The following is a 19,675-nucleotide window of genomic DNA, read 5'->3' on the forward strand; positions in this document are numbered from 1 at the left end:
AGTAGCTGGCGCTTTGCCTGGAAGACTCTGTCTTTCACAAAATCACTTGAAAAACACTTCGCACACCTTTGCAGGTAATGTAAGCATAAGAAAGTAAACTACTTTCTTACCTAAGAATTTTCCTGAAATAATGAGCACATTTAATTGCATTCATTTCAGAAGCTTTCGAAGAACCAACAAAGAAATTCTAGTAATTCGTTTGTGATTTGCTATGAAGTTACATATTTGATTTCTCTAAATTTGGAAGGTTCTGAGGTCTTTTCTAAGCTGAGAATTAACACGTGGCCAAGAATCTGAAATCAGGCACAAATGCTTAAAAGAAGTGTTTTTGTCTTCAGTATTAGGACCTTATGAGAATTGTTGTTTGGAAAACACTGCTGTCGATTCTATACTAATGAAGCAAAATATGAAACCAAAGCATTTACTGTAGCTAACAAACTCAAGCCTACATACTCTCAGCTAAAATGAAAAATAGACCAGACTGAAGAAAGGGTGAGTATCTGTGTTAGGTTCATTTGCCTCTTGTGGGTCTTCCCTGTAGACTCCCTGTAAAGAAAGAAAGCTGAGGTGCATTTAATTAGAAGAAATGGGTTTTTGTTCCAAGTCCCTTGCTAAGGGGAATCATAGGAGGGAACAGCTCTGTAGATTTAAAGGAGTGATAAGGAGCCAGTGAAAAAGTGTCCATGGTTCTGAACATTTTACCATCCCATATATATGTTTGGTTTATTTCAGTCTCCTTTAATTTTCAGTGTAGAAAAGGGGAAGAGGTGGAAGGAATGCGGGGGTGGGGCAACTCACCTTAATCAAGAAGCTACTGCACATAATCTTGAAGTGAACAAATGCACCATTATTGTGGACTCGAAGGCAACCCCCCCCTTCAGAGCCTATCCGTGTGGCACTGGTTGTGCTGCTGTTGGCATTTGGGGAGGAGACACTATCATCTCTACCGCGTGCTGCTCTTCTGAAGTCACTCCTGCCCCACTAAAGGTTTGTGGCTTCATGATCTACATTCACTCATCATCATTCACCAGGTGCTATGCTGAGCACTAGACGTGCAAAGATAAGTTCACCTCTTACCCTTGACTTGTTTGGTCCTAATCAAAATTTCTTTTCTTTATACACATATGGAAAAGAAAACAGGCCCCTTTATTTTCCTTGCTGATTGGTAATTTTTATGAAACACTGTAAACACATAATTTCCTGGTAAATGCTTTAAGATCAGAGGCCAGGCTCTTCAACACAGTGCTTGTAGCCTCCCCTAGTAAATGAATATTGTCATTGGGGAGCTACCTCTTGGGGTAAATGCTGTTTTTCAGATTTATTTCTCTCCCTTCTTTTTTCTAAGATAGCATCTGGGCTTACATGACCTTGTGATTCTGGGGTGTGGTGAGTTCCCCTGGCTCACCGTGGCCCTTGGGTAGGGGCTGGCTGGGTTCGTTGAAATGGATCTTGCCCTTAATATTCCGAGGTTGTCCCCCACAGAGGGCTGTGGCTGTGTTGTTATCTCTTGGCTTGGTCAGGAGGTATTTCCTGCTGACTAAGCCTCAGCTCAACCCTCACTGACCCTGCCAACTCTCTGAGGTCTGGCTTCAGCGCTCCCCCTGCCTCTCCTTGGGGTCAGTGTGCCTTTGCTGCCATGGCAACACCTCTGTCAGGTTCACCAGGTGAAATCCCAGAAACCTCTTGGGGGGTGGGAAGCGAGAGAACAGTGTCCTCATCGAGGGGATAAAAGAACAGGTAGCAAAGGGAGTCCTGACCAAAGTTCTCTCTGACTGTAACATCCCCACTCCAGGTTATGGTGAAGTCTCTTCCCAGACTTCCTAGCAGGAAATGGAGCTGATATCCTGGTGCTTTTGACTTTCCTTTCAACCTGTCTCATGTACCTCCCCTCCGGGTCTTAGTCCAAGAGGAGGAAGGATCCACATCTTAGCATGAGCTCCTCTTGCCTTTATTTCTTCCTTATTTAAATCCACTGATATGGCAAGGGTGAGCTTTTCCCTTTACTTCTCCTTTGCTATTTCTACTATTCCCCAGAATCATACTTCCCTAATTTGGGCGATGACGTTCCCCCTTTCCCCTGTCTTTTTTTTTTTTTAAGATTTTACTTATTTATTTGACAGAGAGATAGGGAGAGCCAGAGAGTACAAGCAGCAGGAGTGGCAGAGGGAGAGGGAGAAGCAGGCTCCCCGTGGAGCAGGGAGCCTGATTTGGGACTCCATCCCAGGACTCTGGGATCATGACCTGAGCCAAAGGCAGATGCTTAACCGACTGAACCACCCAGGTGCCCCGCCCCTTCCCCTGTCTTTATGGCTAAAATGTGGGAGGGTGCAAGGAGAGAGAAATGATGACCATAATTCAGGTAGTATTTCTAAATGATTGTCCTTGTCACGTGAGCAAATGCTTGTTAGTCATTCCTTATTAGTCGCTCACAGAGTTAATAAAGAAAGCTTGGTGGTTTGTCTGTCCCTGTTATGGTGGTTTTTGGTTTTTAGTATTTTGAAATGGGATACTATTTCAGATTTCTCGTGTATGCTGGAATACTTTGCTATTTAAAGCGAGGCCTGTGACCAGCAGCGTTGCCCATTGCCAAGAATGCAGAATCTCAGGCCCCACCCTAGAATTACTGAATCAGGGCCTGCATTTCAACAAAATCCTCATCTCTGTCATGTGCACATTAAATCTGAGAAACCCTGCTCTAGGCCACCATGGCCTTGCTGAAGCTTTTGGTCACATGACTGGTGCCCAGCATCAGCATTCAGTTAAACGTCAGTTCTATGCGTCAGCCAATGACGATCCTTGCCCCTGGATCCTTATGGTGTTAATCAATAATCTTTATAATTATGGTAAGGTAATTAAAATAAAACAGACAGTCCTAGATCTAGTCTCCTCTATCACCAGACACACCTTAAGTTTTCTTTGACAGATCGATTAAGATTAAATTGTAAATTATGACAAGTGGATGTTCATTTTCGTAGAAAGTAGCCATTTAATGTATAGAGACAGGAACAAGGTAGTAATAAGATACTCACTTGATAAATCCAGATTCGTTCTTGAGCCTGCTGCTTCATTGGCACTGATAGGGTTTTGCTCAGTTACAGTTTGACAAGGATGTGGGTTCCTTTTAGGGAGATGATTTTTTGGGGGGGAAGGACAAAGTCATAGTTTTTCATCCTGCACTTTCATTTTCTGATCACAGTGTTTTAGAAGAATCTGGGCTTTACTTATTCACCAGGCTTTCAATAGAGAATCACATTAATCCTTTTAAGCTCCTTATTCTAATGATTTATTTTGTTGAAAACCATAGTGATCCTCCTTTGAATTTTAATGATTGCTGGCTATTCAAAGATTCATTGTTTTGACTTCCTGTCCTTACCTTTGTTTCCTACACGTCTGTGGGGAACACCTGTCTAATACTGGATCTGCCCCCGGTTCTCCCCGGCTTACCAGAGTCACTCAAGCCTATCTCTGAGTGTTAAGCTGAAATGCTGGCTACTCATCCATGACAATAAATATAGGATATATGTTTGCAGAGATAGGCAGATAGACAGCAGAGGGCCAAATAAGTGATTGAGTCATTTCCCAGTGAAAATGATATTTCAGATCTGATAATAAATTGTGATCATTGTAGAGAAATTAGTTGAATTAGTATTCTTAATCATAAATGTATTTCAGATGCGACATCTGTGAAAATCTAGTGGACAAGAAAGAGGTTTGAATTTTGAGGGTGCTATTCTGACCCTAAATTCTGGACCCGTGTACCTTTCACAAGGCACTGACCCTCCATTTCTCAGTCTGTTAAATATGGTGGTGCTCTCCATCAAGGAGAGTAGTAGTCATTTTGTTCAAGTGCTGTAAATCCTCAGAAAGGGTTAGTGAATGGAAATAGTCACGATATGTCTCAGGTATGAGCACTGGAATAACATGTTATGTTTTCAAAATCTAAGAAATGCTATGTCACAGGCTTGAGTTTCTATTTTGCCCACCGTGGAACCGCACAGAGAATTTTTGCCTTCTCTTTTTACAGGTATCACCTAGGAACATCATGGGTTTTCAAGAATATATTATTCTAATATGAGATTTTAACAACTACACTGTATTTATGCATAATACATTTCGTGCCTTATCTTCAGGCTTCTGGACTTTGATTCCGAATATCAGGAGCTCTGGGATTGGCTGATTGACATGGAGTCCCTCGTGATGGACAGCCACGACCTGATGATGTCAGAGGAGCAGCTGCAGCATCTTTACAAGGTTAGAGCTACCCTTCTTGCCTTTACCTTGCTGTGGAAGATCTGATTAGCCTGACAAGTCTCTCTCTCTCTCAGGGTATCTTTGCGTTCATTGTATGTATCATGGTGTCTATTAGAATTCCCTTCCCTGTCCCCAAACTCATTTCCATCCCTTGTGTGCTGACAGGCTGCACCGACATCATAATTGCAAGAAAGTTCCCTTTATCACATTCTATTTGGTGTAATTCTATAGAAGGACAAAGATTTATCTCCAAGATGAATAGCAATAAATGAAACCGCATTAATAAATAGACTGAAACAAAATGAAGGATAAATGGACTGGTAACATTTAACAAAATGTGTTTTCATTGGAGCACTCGGTGGATTCTGTCCACCCCTCAGATCTTTCCAGAGAAAAAAGAAATTTGCCTTCAGTTTGGCTTGCTACTTCCCGAGTACGGGGTCGTTCAATTTAATGTTTATTAATGATACACAGAACAGACATTGTCATATCAAGTCAGTACATTTGCGTGTGATTTAAGAAAACTGGCTTGGAACTTATATATTGATTGCAGGCAATCCATCTATAACTATCTATATTGTTTTCCCGTGTCTGCTAATTCACCCTTAGCCTAATATGTTTTACCAATTCTACTTAAATAGTCTTAGAAGTTCTTACAAAACAGCTATGTGATTTTGACTGAAAAAATGGTTGCAAGTTTCGCAGTGTCTGAAAAAGCTGTTGGGGAGGGTAGAGGGACTTTCCACTGAAATATCAGATTGCAGTAAATCTTCCTCATTTAGGCAATTTTTATTGGAGTAATTCTGACAGTTGTCATCCTTGAATTGCTTTGAGCATATGGCATATTTCAAAGAGCAGATTGTGAATCATAAAAAATAAAATTAATAACTAACCACAGAATCAGCAACAGTATAATGACAAGAAACAACTACCCTCTAGCTTTTAAAAATTTCTTATAGAATAAGAAGTACATTCAAGGTCAAATAAAAGTTGTCTTCTTTCTTCCTCATTTTTTTATCGTTTTAAGTTACCTTTCCTAAATATGTTATTTTAATTTTTACCTTCTCTAAAGAGAGATCTTTATTTATACTTTTTAAGGGTCTGGTTGACTTTAATTAGTGTCCCCTGAGAATCGTCTTGGTTAAGAGAAGATATAAGCTCCCCAGGGAGTCAGCAAATGGTGATATTTTATTCCCTAAAGAATTCTGTCCAACATTAAGCAAGTTTATTGACTATTAGCTATTTCCTGTATGGACAGCTGTCCACATTAACAACAGAACTATGCAGTATATCTTCTGGCATAACATGTCTGGAATAACAGTCTTCATCTAATGTAAACAAAGCGAGGTGATTTCACATTTCATGTCAGGATCGAGAATTATGTATGAAAAATGCTCATTAATCTTTAGTAACTTATTGATATAAAAATACTAGTTTCACTCCTAATAAGTATTAAAAATCGAACGAAACAGAAAAAAAATAATACAAAAGTTAACTAACCATAAGCCATTATCTCAGATTTTATTGCACTCATGATGCCAAATAACATTTCTTTTCTTCTTGATGCATTTTGCATTTTGCACATAAACCACTATTTTTTTTTTCAGTAACAGTGCTATTCTTTGTCAAAATCACATCCATATAATTTACATCACAATTAATAGGAAATCAGTCTTCTTTTTCTTGTGGTTTCCTTATAAGTGCTCTGCCTAAGAATTCCCATTCTGGCATATTGAAGGCCATTATTCCACCCACTCAGTACTCCTGGATTATATATAGTATTTTCCCAAACATTTTCCACACTGGGGTTCTTCATTTGTGACTCACGTCCTGTCCTCATCTTTCTGCTATGAGGTGCTCAACCCAGCTAAGTTCATGAGACTGGCCCTAACTTTGCATTTGGCTTATAAGCAAAATTGAAGATTGAGCTACACACCAAGGGCAAAAGCTACAGGTCTGTAGACTCTTTCTTTACACAAGCCCCCACATTATTTCAGAGGTTTAGTAACCTCCAAAGCAATCCTGAGGATATTGACTGAGGACTCATTTAGAACTTGGGGTGGCTCCCAAATTAGAAGAATTGATGGAGGAAAATTAATTTCAGGTCTTTGTCTAGAATCCTCAGGGATTCTCAGGTTAGGTCAACATTTTCCATGTCTCATTCCTCTGTTCTAATGCGCCTTTTCAGGAATCAACTGAACTGATGACCTGGGGCAGGGGCATTTGGAGCCTACTGATCACAGAAACCCCTAAGTAATAGCACTTCTCAGTTGGTCCCCAAGTCTTCCTCGGCTTTCAATACCATTTGAGACTTTAATCTTTAAACTTGTTGTCCCTGAAAGATACCAGTGCTCTGTCAGCATTTATCATCAAGGGCACCACTGACATTTGGGACAAAACCATTTTTTGTTGGCCAGTGGGACTCCCCCTTCCCCTGCGGGGCATTTACTACTCACATTCCCTAGTCATCGAGACCATTCAACAGGATGCCCAACCCATTTCATGGCATTCCCAGTCCAGCTCAACCTATGTACATCATCTTCCTTTCATAAAATACTTCTATAACACTAAGAAAAATGCCTTGCTCTTGGATTTTATATGTTGTTAAGCAAAACACCTTACATAGCTGATACTGAATTAATAGTCATTGAGTTCAAAAATTAAGGGTGAGTGCTCGCTTTGGCAACACATATACTAAAAAATTAAGGGTGAGAATGAAGTTCGTGATCGCTGGTATTATCATAAAGAATGAAGGTGAAACCTTTCAGAGAGACCTTCAGCTGAGTGATGGTAAAATCCCAGGGGCTGTAGACCAGAACGGAAGCATAATTCCTGTTACCGTAGAATTCAAAACCTTTTCTCTCCTCTCCTTGGGGGACTCTCTGTATTTCATCACTCACCTCCTTTCCTGGAATAGATAGTCATGTCCAGATCCTGACTCATGACATGCATTACACATACTTAGGTTGATCCCCAAAGTCCACATTTGGAAATGTTGGTTTAGAGAAAGTATAATAAGATGCTAGTCAATGAGAGTGAAGATTTTTTTAGCCTTTTCAACATCAGGCACTACTTGCCTGACTTGACCTATTTATTTTATATTCTAGTCTCTGCTAGAAAATCGTCTGGCCTTAACTCCTAGCTAAGCAACTACAGATGAATACCTTCGACTATTCACTCAGCAGACCTCCTGAGTTGAGCACCTATTGTGATATGTTGGTTACCCCAAACCAGCAAAATACCACAGGGACTTCTTAAAGGAAAAGAATTAGATTTAACAGGCAAAGAATACATTGACACCACCTGACATAATTTAGAACCTTAACATTGCGATGGGCTACAAAGTAGATTTTCTGTGTAAACCATTTCTTGTTATTTTCTGATCATTAGGAATTTAAGACCATTTTCTTTCTAATTAATTTTCAACAGCAGGGTCTTAAGAGCACCCTGATTCATAGTTAAAAATGACCACTTCCTTAAACATATTTTCTCCTTGTTTTGAGACAGTGAGCCATCCTGCCAGTGTCTTTCCTTCTCCCGTCTTTGTCTGGCCCACTTGCCCAACGTCTGAGCGGGGACCTTCTATAGCTCTTTTCTAATACACACTGGCAGTATTGTCAGCCTAGAAAACACAAACATAGTTCTTTCTTGTTTTTTCTTCCTCAATCTGAGAATCACCTCCAAGGAGAATCTGCTCCCACTGTCTCACTTTCTTTTTCTTCATGCCTCCTACCTTCCTAAGTAGGACAATTTAATTTGTCAAAAGTAACCACCGTGATTTTGAAAGTTCAGCTCCTATTTGGACTGGCGTTACGAAGCCAGAATTCATAATCACAGGGAGCTGTCACTCTGCTGGTCTGCATGTGCATTAACTATTAATGGAGAAATATTTAAAACCCACTTGCAAAGGAAAAGCTCCATTTTTTTTCAATTCTACAGATCAAAGGTGGCATTATTCTTGGGCTCAGGGAAGCTCAAGACACCTCCTCCCCCGTCCTATGAATTTCATAGACTGAGTGACCTAGAAGCACCCCCAGGATCGGGGAGACTGTTGCTCAGGCTGCTGCTGTTCCCATCCCGCCCTGGGTGCCAGATGCAGCTGACTGCGGAGTGCTGTGAAGCTGTGCCCAGTCAGGGGCTCCTTCCCTTGCTACAGAGCCCTTGCCCTTCCTGTGCCCATTCTCTGCCACCTACACAGCACAGATGACAGAGCCCCTAGTGATCCTGGATTGGTGTGGGGTTCCAGAGTCCAAGGGTTCATTTCAAGGGCCAAATTCAAAAGTTGCAGTCTGGTGATTACTGTTATACTTGAACAAGAGCTGTTTTCAGGGAGTATGAAGCTCACGAAAACACCACATTTATAGATTTGTTCCTTGAGAGGATAGCTTAGCTGCTCCTCATCAATAAAATATTAGCTTCTCTGATTTCTAAGGGGTTAAAATAACATGGCTGAAAAATTATATAACATTAGTACCCATTTTAACTAAGACCCTTAATTTACACAGAAGATTTTATATTTCATTGTGAGGGTTAGTTCCTCTCATATAGTTCTGCTTTTATGGGAAAAATGCAAGTGTCCTCTATCTTTCTCTGTTGGTATAAGTATTAAACAAATATGTTCAGTGTGCAAATGGAAAAGGACCGTTCATTTTTGCATAACACAATGCTCACTAAATAGACTAACTCGATTTTTTTACTCTGCTCTGGATTTGAGGTGACTTATAAGAATTCACAGGAAACATTTAAAAATACTTTTAATACATGAATACAAATCAGAATTGGGGAAAATATACATAGACTAGTCTCTTTCAGTGAGAAGAGTTAATATGTAGGCATATAGACTGTATGGACCTATGCACTTACTAAAGATGCTAAAATTACACGTTGGGTTTCCTGGTAGTAAAAGCGAAGAAGGAAATGTGCTCAGTTGCAAAATTTACATTTCCCATGAGAAAAAAAATTACACTTCCTTTGAAGAAATTAAGTTTATTTTGATACTTAGATATGAAAACACTTTCTGTTAGATTTTTTTTTTTTTTTAATGTAAGGAATTAGAACGGCACGGTAGAGAAATGTCTAACCACAATATTTCTTTTTTTTAAATTTTTTTATTATGTTATGTTAATCACCATACATCATTAGTTTGTGATGTAGTGTTCCATGATTCATTGTTTGCATATAACACCCAGTGCTCCATCCAATACATGCCCTCGTTAATACCCATCACCAGGCTAACCCAACCCCCCACCTCCCCTCCCCTCTAGAACCCTCAGTTTGCTTCTCAGAGTCCATAGTCTCTCATGGTTCGTCTCCCCCTCCGATTTCCCCCCCTTCATTTTTCCCTTCCTGCTATCTTCTTCTTTTTTTTTTTTTAATATATAATGTATTATTTGTTTCAGAGGTACAGGTCTGTGATTGTATCATATGATCTCACTGATATGAGGAATTCTTAATCTCAGGAAACAAACTGAGGGTTGCTGGAGTGGTGGGGGGTGGGAGGGATGGGGTGGCTGGGTGATAGACATTGGGAAGGGTATGTGCTATGGTGAGTGCTGTGAATTGTGTAAGACTGTTGAATCACAGACCTGTACCTCTGAAACAAATAACCACAATATTTCTTACAAGTAAGTTTCTAAACTTAATACTTTTAACAAGTGAATTAATTATTTTCCTCTAACTCTGTTGCCAGGTAATGTTTATAGACTTTGAGCACAGCTCTCACCCACCCAGAGATGGTTCCTTTCAATGACAGTTTGGCCAGGTGGGATTAATAAGAGAAGACATCAATATTATGTATTTGAAAAGAAGAGGATATTAGGAAAGTGAGGGAGAAATGTAAGCCTTGAAGAGAAAGAAAAACAGTTGAAATTAGTTAATATACAGCTAACCAAACAAAAATGAGTAACCTAAAAGAATTAAAAACAAAAAGAGTAAATTAAAATCATGGGTAGATGAATGAACAGATAAGAAAATGCTAAAAAACAAATACAAACAAATAAAAAGAGAACTAAACACTGAAAGAATTGTTTTAGAAAAAAAAACAGGTAAGAGAAAGGGATACATTTTAAAGGAGAAAATGTCACTTTTAGAGAATTTGGGTATGTATTAAAAAATAAGCATTATTTAAAAGAAACGAGTATGGAATAGGATTAGAAATTCTGGGGAATAAGAAACGTAGTGTAAAAGAAGAAAAATTGGGCATAGTTGTTATTTTATAACTATTGATGCCAAAATGATGTTGTCATGGCTATGAACCGATCACAGAAAACAGATTAATCCCACTACCCCTATATTTTATAAATTCACAAATTTCAACCCTCTACAATAGTTCTCTTTCATTTTGTTCTGGACCAGATTGATCTAAATAATTACAGATGTGGCCTGATACCTTTATGACTAAACGTAAGCTCCTAAAAATGTAATACTAGGCTGGTTCATAATCCAGGTTGTAGTAGCTGGGCTTAAAATAGAAGAAAATCCATTACCTTTTCTTCAATTTCTTTTAAAAAAAATTTACATGTTGGTGTACAGAATAGAAGTATGTGTCAAAAAATTAAATTCTGGGGGCGCCGGGGTGGCTCGGTCAGTTAAGCATCTGACTTTTGATTTCAGCTCAGGCCATGATCTCAGGGTCCTGGGATCGAGCCCCATGTCTGGCTCCACCCTCAGCGGAGAGTCTGCTTGAGGATTTCTCTCCCTCTCCCTCCACTCCTCCCCCCCCCCCCGTGTTCTCTCTGTTTGTCTGTCTCTCTTAAATAAATAAATCTTTTTTAAAAATTAAATTCTGTTAATTAGGCCTTAGGTTGGAATTTCAGTACCAAAATGAAGCAAATTACTAGTTATTGAAGCAGTCAAGGTAAAAATGTACCAGATATACCAGGCATAAGAACCTAATGAGAATTTTTTACCTCTTTCTCAGTAGATTAATTGTAGAGCTTAATTGTATGTTAGATTAAAACTCCATTAAGATAAGAAGAATATGCTTAAAATCATTATAATATTTCAAATAACATTATCTAATCCTTTTAAAAGTGATCAGAATAGGAAAATCTAGGCTGCCTCCACTCCTCTGTAGAAATGAATTTGTTGTTCCGTTTTTATTAAAGCTACAAAGTCCTAGATTAACTGTCATCTTAATGTGAGCTTTGATGAATCCATGTTTGCTTATGAAGACAACTGCATATATTTTTCTTTTCTTTCTTGAGAGACGACAAAACTCACCCTGAAAATGCTTAGAAGAAAAAGTAGATGGATGTGGTTTCTGAACAGTATAGGAAATGCCGTTTTTGCTGGAGCTTATAATGCCTATTTGAATCTCTTTTTTAAGAGGGAAAAAAAAAAAGAGAGAGGGATGTTAAGAGAATAGTATGCCAAGAAATAGTTGGCTCTGTGTGCAGAGGGGCAAGGAAGGGAAGGCCCTCCAGCAGTTTTTGTCTCTGGCGGGTGAGCTACTGTCCGGAAGGTGCGTTGGCTCTCTGGGCCGCCTCTGCTGTATTGTGCGGCTCCCTCTCTCCCTGGCCTGGCCTGCTCTGGCCGAGAGTGGATCAAACAAGCCGTGGGGAAAGTTCCCCTCATTTGCATCACTTCTAGACAGCCCTGTCGTACTCTTTGCTGACAGGAAATCACTGTCTTTGTCACCTTTTCTCAGGGCCCTCCTTTTGGCAGAGATGGGCCATGTGACCACGCTTAATCACAACAACAGGGCTGGCTCAGGACTCAATGACATGTTTTCCTCAGCACTTCAATAAGTGGGGTAGAGGAGTCAGGAGGAAATGACTACATTAATTTTAAAGTGAAAAGATAATTAACACTTGAAGGACTAATGCTACAACCTATGGAATTATTATTCAAATTGAAGTTAATTTATCAAAAACTCGTGAAAACTATCTCCCCTAATGCAACTGTTTAAAAAAAATAAACCTTGAATAGTAAGAGTTGGGCGTGTTGGAGGGAGAGTGGGAAGAAGGCGGGGAGAGAGGGGCTTTGGATGGAGAGGGAGAGAGAAAAGGGGGGGAGAGAAAGAGGCAAATCATAGCAGGCATAAGCTGTGTTTGAAAAAGCAACTTAAATGGGCTAAAACTTCAACATTTGGGACTGAAGGCTGGAGCATGTAAAACGCTTACTTAGATGATATGAATAGGACACTGGCAAACAAAAGCAGCAGTGTGCTCCTAGAAAACTGTGCTTAAAGGAGTTTCCTTGGCAACAGAAATGCAGTTCCAAAAGTAGACAGAACTTTCCTCAGAAAACATACTATTAATAACAACCTTCCGGAACAACTTGGAACAATTTGACGACTTGGCAATAATAATGCCAAGTGTTCTGCAAATTAATCTAACACATAACAGTTATGTTTCCCTTGCCCGTAATTCTGCTGGACCCCACCAAGAACTCCTTGCTTTTCAGTGGCACAAATGTGAAAAATATTTCTAAATGTTGTCATGGAAAAAGAAAACCCAAAGAAATGCTAGTGGCCAGCAGTGGCCAGGGATTGTGTTCAGCCTTTTGGAACCCACAAGAGAATTTAATGAGATGAGTTTATTCCAATTAAAGCCACTGCGTTTAGTATCTCATCCCAGCAAAGATGTTTCCATGAACAAAACTTGTTCAAGGGTTAACAGCCTGAGAGTTGCTGCGACGTGAAGCACATCTTGAGGCCACTGGTTATATAAATGTAACACTTCACTAAATACGTGCTGGGTGTTATTTTTAAAAGCATCATCATTTCTTGTCAGCCCAGCGAATAAACTAATCTTGGATCTACTTGGCCAATGGGAATCATTTGAATTCTCCTGAAGGCAATACGTTTGCCAGCCAAGAAAGGTATAGTGTTCCCCTCCTCTGACCTTTCTTGAATCCTTGGATCTAAAGGTTAAAAGTAATCAATATCTCATTGCGCGGCTTGGTTTCAGGGTAACAAGTAATAACCATCATGTTAAAATCCAAATGATTACAGATAGCACTTAAATGAGTTGACCTGTTTGGGAGCTTATATTAATTGCAATCAGGATAATCATTTGAGTTTGCTAATAAAATTTCGGATTAAATTGCAAAAATTTCAGCCTTTAACTTTTGAAAAATGACTTTTAGTTAATTAGATGTGAATGTGCAGTGTTTCCCTCCTGTGTTAAGCTGAGAGATTTGGCTTTCACCCCACATATTTAGAGATTTCTTTCTGGTTTTTATAACATAAATTGGAGGAACACTTAAACAACTTATAAGAAAGGGTGTTTGTTAGGTTCACTACCACCTTTGGCTCCAGATCTGCTCCATACTATGTGGTATGTTTTAGGTCAGTGAGTCCATGGAAATGTCCCTCACCTACTTTTTAGCATTGCCTATTTTTAAATTACTTATCTTTAGTGGTTATATTCATATTTGGGCTAATGTGCTTTGTAGCTAGGAAAAAAAAAAACATAGGATGTGTGATTACACTTTACATGGTATGAACTGGGAGTTATTTTGTTGGAAAAAAAAGGATACCAAAGTTTAAAGATGAAAACCAAGTATTATCATTGACAAAAGGGTCTTGATATAAAAGGGATAAATGTTAGGTTTAATGTTCCATGTAATTACATCAGGAGGGTACTGGTGGTCATAACTATAACTGCCTGTATCGGGAAGGCATTGGTTATCCTAACTACATCATAATTACGACACTAAATCACATGACTTACAGCATAAGTTATATCATAACATAACCAAGTGTGTAAGATATACTATTGAATCCATATATTTTGTCCTTATGATTATTCTAGTTTTTACAATTTATTCCTAAAACAGGAAGGTGGGGCTAGAAGAGTACCTAGATAGTATTTTGTTTATTTCCAAAAAATCCCTGGCGCTCTTGTTGGCAGCACATATACTAAAATTGGAATGACAGAGAGAAAATTAGCATGGCCCCTGCGCAAGGATGACACGCAAATTCATGAAGCGTTCCATATTTTAAAAAAAGAAAAAAAAGAAGCCCTGGTACCTGTTCAGAATAGTCTGGAAAACCCTGGGTGGGAAAAGCTTAACCATAGTACTTTCTCAGATAAACCCATTAACCTCCTTTTTTCTTGTCCTTGTCTCACTACCATGTCTAACTTTAGAAAGAGGTAGATTAGTGGTTGTCCAAGGGACATCATTTTTGGAGTATTAGGAATTCCCCAACCCAACTGTTTCCATCACTAAATGTCCATACTGCCTTAAATCCCATCCTTAAGATTCATTTCTTTAAGATAAAAATAATGCACTCTACTGGATGCAGATATTCTCAGGGGGTAGGAGAATAATACTGAATTAAATGCCAATTTTAACATTTCGTTTAAATGGAAGGGCACTAGGAAGGGAAGATGGAATTGGTAGAGAGAAGAAATCTAGAAAAGGGAAGTGTGTGTGTGGGGGCGTGGTATGAGATAGGAGTAGGATGGAGGGAGAAAAAAACTAAATTGGTCAAATCTTACTCTTTGACTGTGTTAGTGCCCTATACACATGATCTTATTTAATGCTCTCACAATGATCCTGGATTATTTTCCCCATTTCATTGATACGAGCCTGAAACACAGAGAGGTTAAGTGACTAGCCTCAAAGATCCAGTTTCTCAGGTTAGGCTAGGGTTTGCTGAGATTCCAAACAACCCCCAAATCTCCAAGGTTTAAAGTTACAAAGATTTATTGCTCACACATACTACACATCCATCACAGGTTGGCTATGGGCTCTGCTTGGCATTGTTCTTACTCCAGGACTCAGACTAATGAACCAGCCACCCTCTTAAATATTCCCTCAATGTGGCAAAGGGAAAAGAGAGTTCTGGAGGGTCACCCTCTTGACATTAAACCTTCTACCTGGAAGGGAAACACATAACTTCCTCTCCAAATCATTGACCAGAACTAATCACATGGCCCCACCTAACTCCAAAGCTGATGGGGAAATGCATCCCTACTATATGCCTGAAAGGCAGAAAGCTAGAAATAGTTGTTGCTATTATCAGTAGCTACCACAAGAAATAAGTAAATAAATCAGAGTTTGAACCCAATCTGGTTGGCTTTAATGCCCACAATCTTTCACATGCTACTTGCCTGCTCACTATTGCCCCGTATCTTCTTCTCTACAAGAGGCACAATTCTTGCAAGTGCATTTTCCTCCCTCTGCATGAGCTTCTTGTGCCAGAGAGAAAGAAGTTCCTATATATTAAATGGAACATCAGCAGAGAAAACATGATGGACTTGGGTTTGCTCTTTAGCCAATCATCAGGCTGTTCTGTGAAAACCCTCAAACTTTCTTAAGCACCTCAGCACCCTAGGAGAGTGTTGCCATGTGGAGCCTCACAGGAATCTCCTGTATTTTGTCAGATTCAGGAACGCTAAGGCTGAAAATATTTATGTTTTTTTTGGGCGGTGGGGGAGGGGAGATGCACTAAAGACAGCATTGCCCTAGGAAGATTCAACCTTATGGATCCTGTTATTGCCAAAGGGAGTTACTGAAGAAGGGTCCCCATGGAGAGATACTCTAGAGGAATATCATTTGCAGAAAAACCATTTTCCAGTCCTGTCAAGGAGGCAATTTCAGTTCTCAGAAACAAGGGCATTCCCAAGCATATTTTTAATAATGTTGGCATTTGCGAAGCTCATACATTCTTAAACTAGGCACTTCTGCGACACTCTGTACCTAATGAGGCACACTGGGGTAAGCTGAGACGGAAGCAGTGGTCTTCCTGCCGAACCTTCGTTCATTTACATAAGACACAAAACATAAACATACACACACACACACATGCGCATGCACACACACACATACATACACTCACCCACATACGCATTTTCTTTTACTGAAGCCAGAAAAGAGTCAAGCTGGCTAATGCTTCTGGGGTTGAGTCTAATTTTTCTTCTAAACTTTTTTAGACCACAGTGCCTTTCTCCAGAAGGACATCTGTATGCCCCTGTAAGTCCTCTGAACTTACTATTTCAGCCGCTTTCCTAAGTAATTGATTCTACATGCTCATTGACATTGGCTTAAAGAAAATTTGTGATTCGTGATATTTCCCTTGTCATCTCATTTTATCCATTGAAAACTAGGAAGTTTGTGGAAGGGGTACATGTACACACGTGATTATGCACACACATTTGTGTGTGTCGACACATGTATACACATATACAAAGTATTAACTCATTTAGTTAAAAAAATCTTTCATAAGGATTGAATTTGGATGAAACCAGATTCCTTGGACCAAATATGCTGGTAGTCCCAAGACATTTAAATCATGCATGTGTAAATAACTATACAAACTTCCTTCATATATGCCAAGTTTCAGTTTGGAGCTCATTTCTATGTTATAAGTCTTGGCATATTCAATCTTGCTACCTTCATTATAATAGTTATACTCCGTCAGTATTCATAGGTGCCTCCCTAAGAGAGCCCTCCTTGAGGATAATTTAGCCATGAGTACTTCGTTATAATTAAATGCATACTTTTTGATAGTGATGGTAGGTTTGGACTTTGTGGACCAAATGTGAGAATGAATGATTATAATTTTTGTTAGACTCCACACTCCAGGAGGGCAAGGTTCGTGTCTGTGGTTGTTTATTGCCGTATCTCCACCGCCCAGTGCCGTACCTGGCACATAATAGAAACCCAATAAATACATATTGAGAAACACTTTTCAAATAGATTTATTTAATAAGCTATTAATTAAATCCTACTGATCAGAACTATGCTATCAATTCATTACTTTTGCAAGAAAACAACCCTATTTTCATGCCGTGGTCATTCAGTCCGAAACTTCACGGCCTTCTCTTATATTAGATATAAAAATAAAACCAACAATTTCTCTCCTTTAAAAACCGAAGTGTGTTAAGTGCAGTTCTTAATATTCAGGGTACTCAGACTTGGCCAGGTTGGTGTAAGGGAGAAAGAGAGGAAAAGAAAGAGGGAGGGAGGAAGGGAAGGATCATGATGCCCATGTCTGAGACAAATGGTACAAAAATGTTTAACTAATCACCATAGTTCTGTGGCTAATCTGCAAAACCTCTCAAACTGTACTATTTGTTGGTGCATTCTTGATTATGTAGACAGTATAATTACTTACACATATAACTAATAACATGTACCATGCAAATGTAAAACTTAAAAATAGAACAATACATGCAGGTGAACATGGACAGTCTTTAGACATGGTAGGACTATCAGCACATTTTTTTTCTTGTACCATAGTGAATGGGAGAGTTTATTGACATATTTGTTGTAGAAAATTAGGTTTGACCTCAGAGGAGTATGTATGTCTAAAAAGGTAGTCATGAGAGAGGTGAGAAAAACAGTAAGAAGTAATCCAAATCCATCGTGATGAGGGTGGATGGATGGTGTATAAAAGACTGACTCCTCTTTCCAAAGCTAGAGCTAGCTAATTCAGAATATGCAACTTAAAAAATTAAGGCTGACCGCTGTAAGGTCAGGAGAAAGCTAAAATGTAATTTTGAAACTTTCTCCCACTCTTTCATTTAAAAAAAAAAAGTGACCCTGCTCATAGTTTTTAAAAATAATCCTCATATATGGTCATTTATATTTTTAACTTAGCCATTAATTGTGAGCTTCAATGATTTTATGCAATTAAGAAAAAGCTAAAAGATGTATCATTTAAAATTAGAATTTGATAAAGATTTGTGATGAATTCACCTCTTGCCCCTATTTAGGTCCTTGACATCCATTTGGGTTCACTGTCTTCCCATTGAACTTTGTCCTTCCTCCTCAGCTTTCCTCAGCTGGGACATGTTGAGATTTGAAAATATGTGTGAAGAACGTTCTTCTCTGTGTGCTTTTTCTCTCTTCTTCCTCAGTCTCTTCTGCCTGCTGATGCTAAAGATCCATTCTGTGAGTCACTGGATTTCATACAAGCCATTAACAAAAATCCTCCTGTTCATTAAAACTTAAGTATAAATGAATCTCTAGAGTTGAGCTAATTGAATTCTTTTTCTGCAGCATGGGAATATAGCAAAATAACTCAAAGTTGGCTAGCATTTTATAATCCATGTTTTGATGATAGTTTAAGAGGCTCCGTCCGTCCAAGTTTGGGTTAGAAAAAGAGATGAAGTATGGAAACACTGTCAGAAGCCTTTTCTGTTTACAAAAAGATCCAGGGATACCGTGAGTAATGCCAGAAATCTCATGTGACAGCCAGCTCTTATGGGATTTTTTGAGCTCACCAAGTTCAGGAAATAGACAGTTCCAGAAAGCTGATTGGAGTTCAAAGATTTTTTTTTTTTAAATTAACTGAAGTGAATAATCGTGTTCTCTGTCCATTGTCCAACACTGCTGCTCAGACCTGTGTTCTGCTGCGGGCGTACATCTCCCCGGGGCTAGGTAATATCGGGCACTCGATAAATACTTTCTGATTTAAATTGCCTGCTTAATGAGTGTTTTCTCCTGAATCTTCCAGAGTGAATCTCTTAGAGGTTTTATACAGTTATTTATTTCCATGGGAAGTGAGAATTTTACCTAGAGTTTCAGGACTGCAAGTGACCTCATAAGGACCTTCATTTCATTTCCTCTCTTTCAAGGATTGTTTTTATCCATTCCAGATAGGAGAGAATTTGTCCTCCATTAAAGATCTTTCCAGGGGGAATTCCACAGCCTCCCATTAAACTGTTTAACAACTCTCCCTTCCCTGAAAGTCTTCCTATATCTAGTGTAAATCCCTTCTGTTGTTAGGTGTAATTGTCAAATCGGCCAGAATCCATGCTTGGTAATTAAACCTCTTCTTTCTGTTTTCTATATAGTCACATTTCTCAGGCTTTTGCAGATTTCTTTTCAAGTTAAAAAATCTTTTAAAAGTCCTTTATATCAGTTTTGTCTATACTCTAACTGAAACCACTTCTATCCTCTGTTGTAGGAGAAAATATGCTAATACTGAGATAGTGCTGGTAAATCCATATATTTGAGGGGCTTTACCAAGCTCCATGGATTTCTCCATCAGGTTTTTCAACTCTCTCTTATTAACAGTTGATAAAATAGTTCATGGATGGTTTGGAAGAGGAATATGGCCTGTCTGAGATAGTATGACTTACGTCATATACCTAAAAAAAAAAAAAAAAAAAGTTTGAAAAGGAAGAGAAAATGATATAAAATGGGCTAAAAAATCTTCCTCCCATTTAGGGACAGAGCTGCTTCTCCCAGTGGATGCGTAATATATTATTTATGTAAGAGTGAGCTTCATGTTTTTGGCTCATATTCCATTTGGAGCATATACAGTATGACAGTTTCCTTGGCTTATTGTTGTATATATGGCTATCTATTTTTAATACATTGCTTTTGTCTTTTTTCATGCTTGCTTACATCTGTTGTTATGAAAACTGACATAAAGTTTTTAAACATAAAAGAAGTGATGGAGAAAGAGATGGTAAGAGACAAACAACATTTCAAAGGAACGCAAGATGGAGAAACAGGAGCA

General features: G+C 38.9%; 1 protein-coding gene and 1 non-coding gene across 4 annotated transcripts in view; both read left to right on the forward strand.

The window, feature by feature from the left end:
* AKAP6 (A-kinase anchoring protein 6) overlaps positions 1-19,675 on the forward strand; it is a 491,158-nt gene that overhangs the window by 371,446 nt on the left and 100,037 nt on the right. For all 3 annotated transcript variants that reach the window (XM_078053548.1, XM_078053547.1, XM_078053549.1), the window contains one exon: positions 4,131-4,251. In XM_078053548.1, the coding sequence (XP_077909674.1) occupies positions 4,131-4,251 (121 nt within the window). The remainder of the gene's footprint in view (positions 1-4,130; positions 4,252-19,675) is intronic.
* LOC118522653 (U6 spliceosomal RNA) lies at positions 14,093-14,199 on the forward strand. The gene has a single exon (XR_004910743.1). It is a non-coding gene; the product is annotated as a U6 spliceosomal RNA (small nuclear RNA).

Source organism: Halichoerus grypus, chromosome 8 (genome assembly GCF_964656455.1).
Source record: "Halichoerus grypus chromosome 8, mHalGry1.hap1.1, whole genome shotgun sequence".
NCBI classification, from domain to species: Eukaryota; Metazoa; Chordata; class Mammalia; order Carnivora; family Phocidae; genus Halichoerus; species Halichoerus grypus.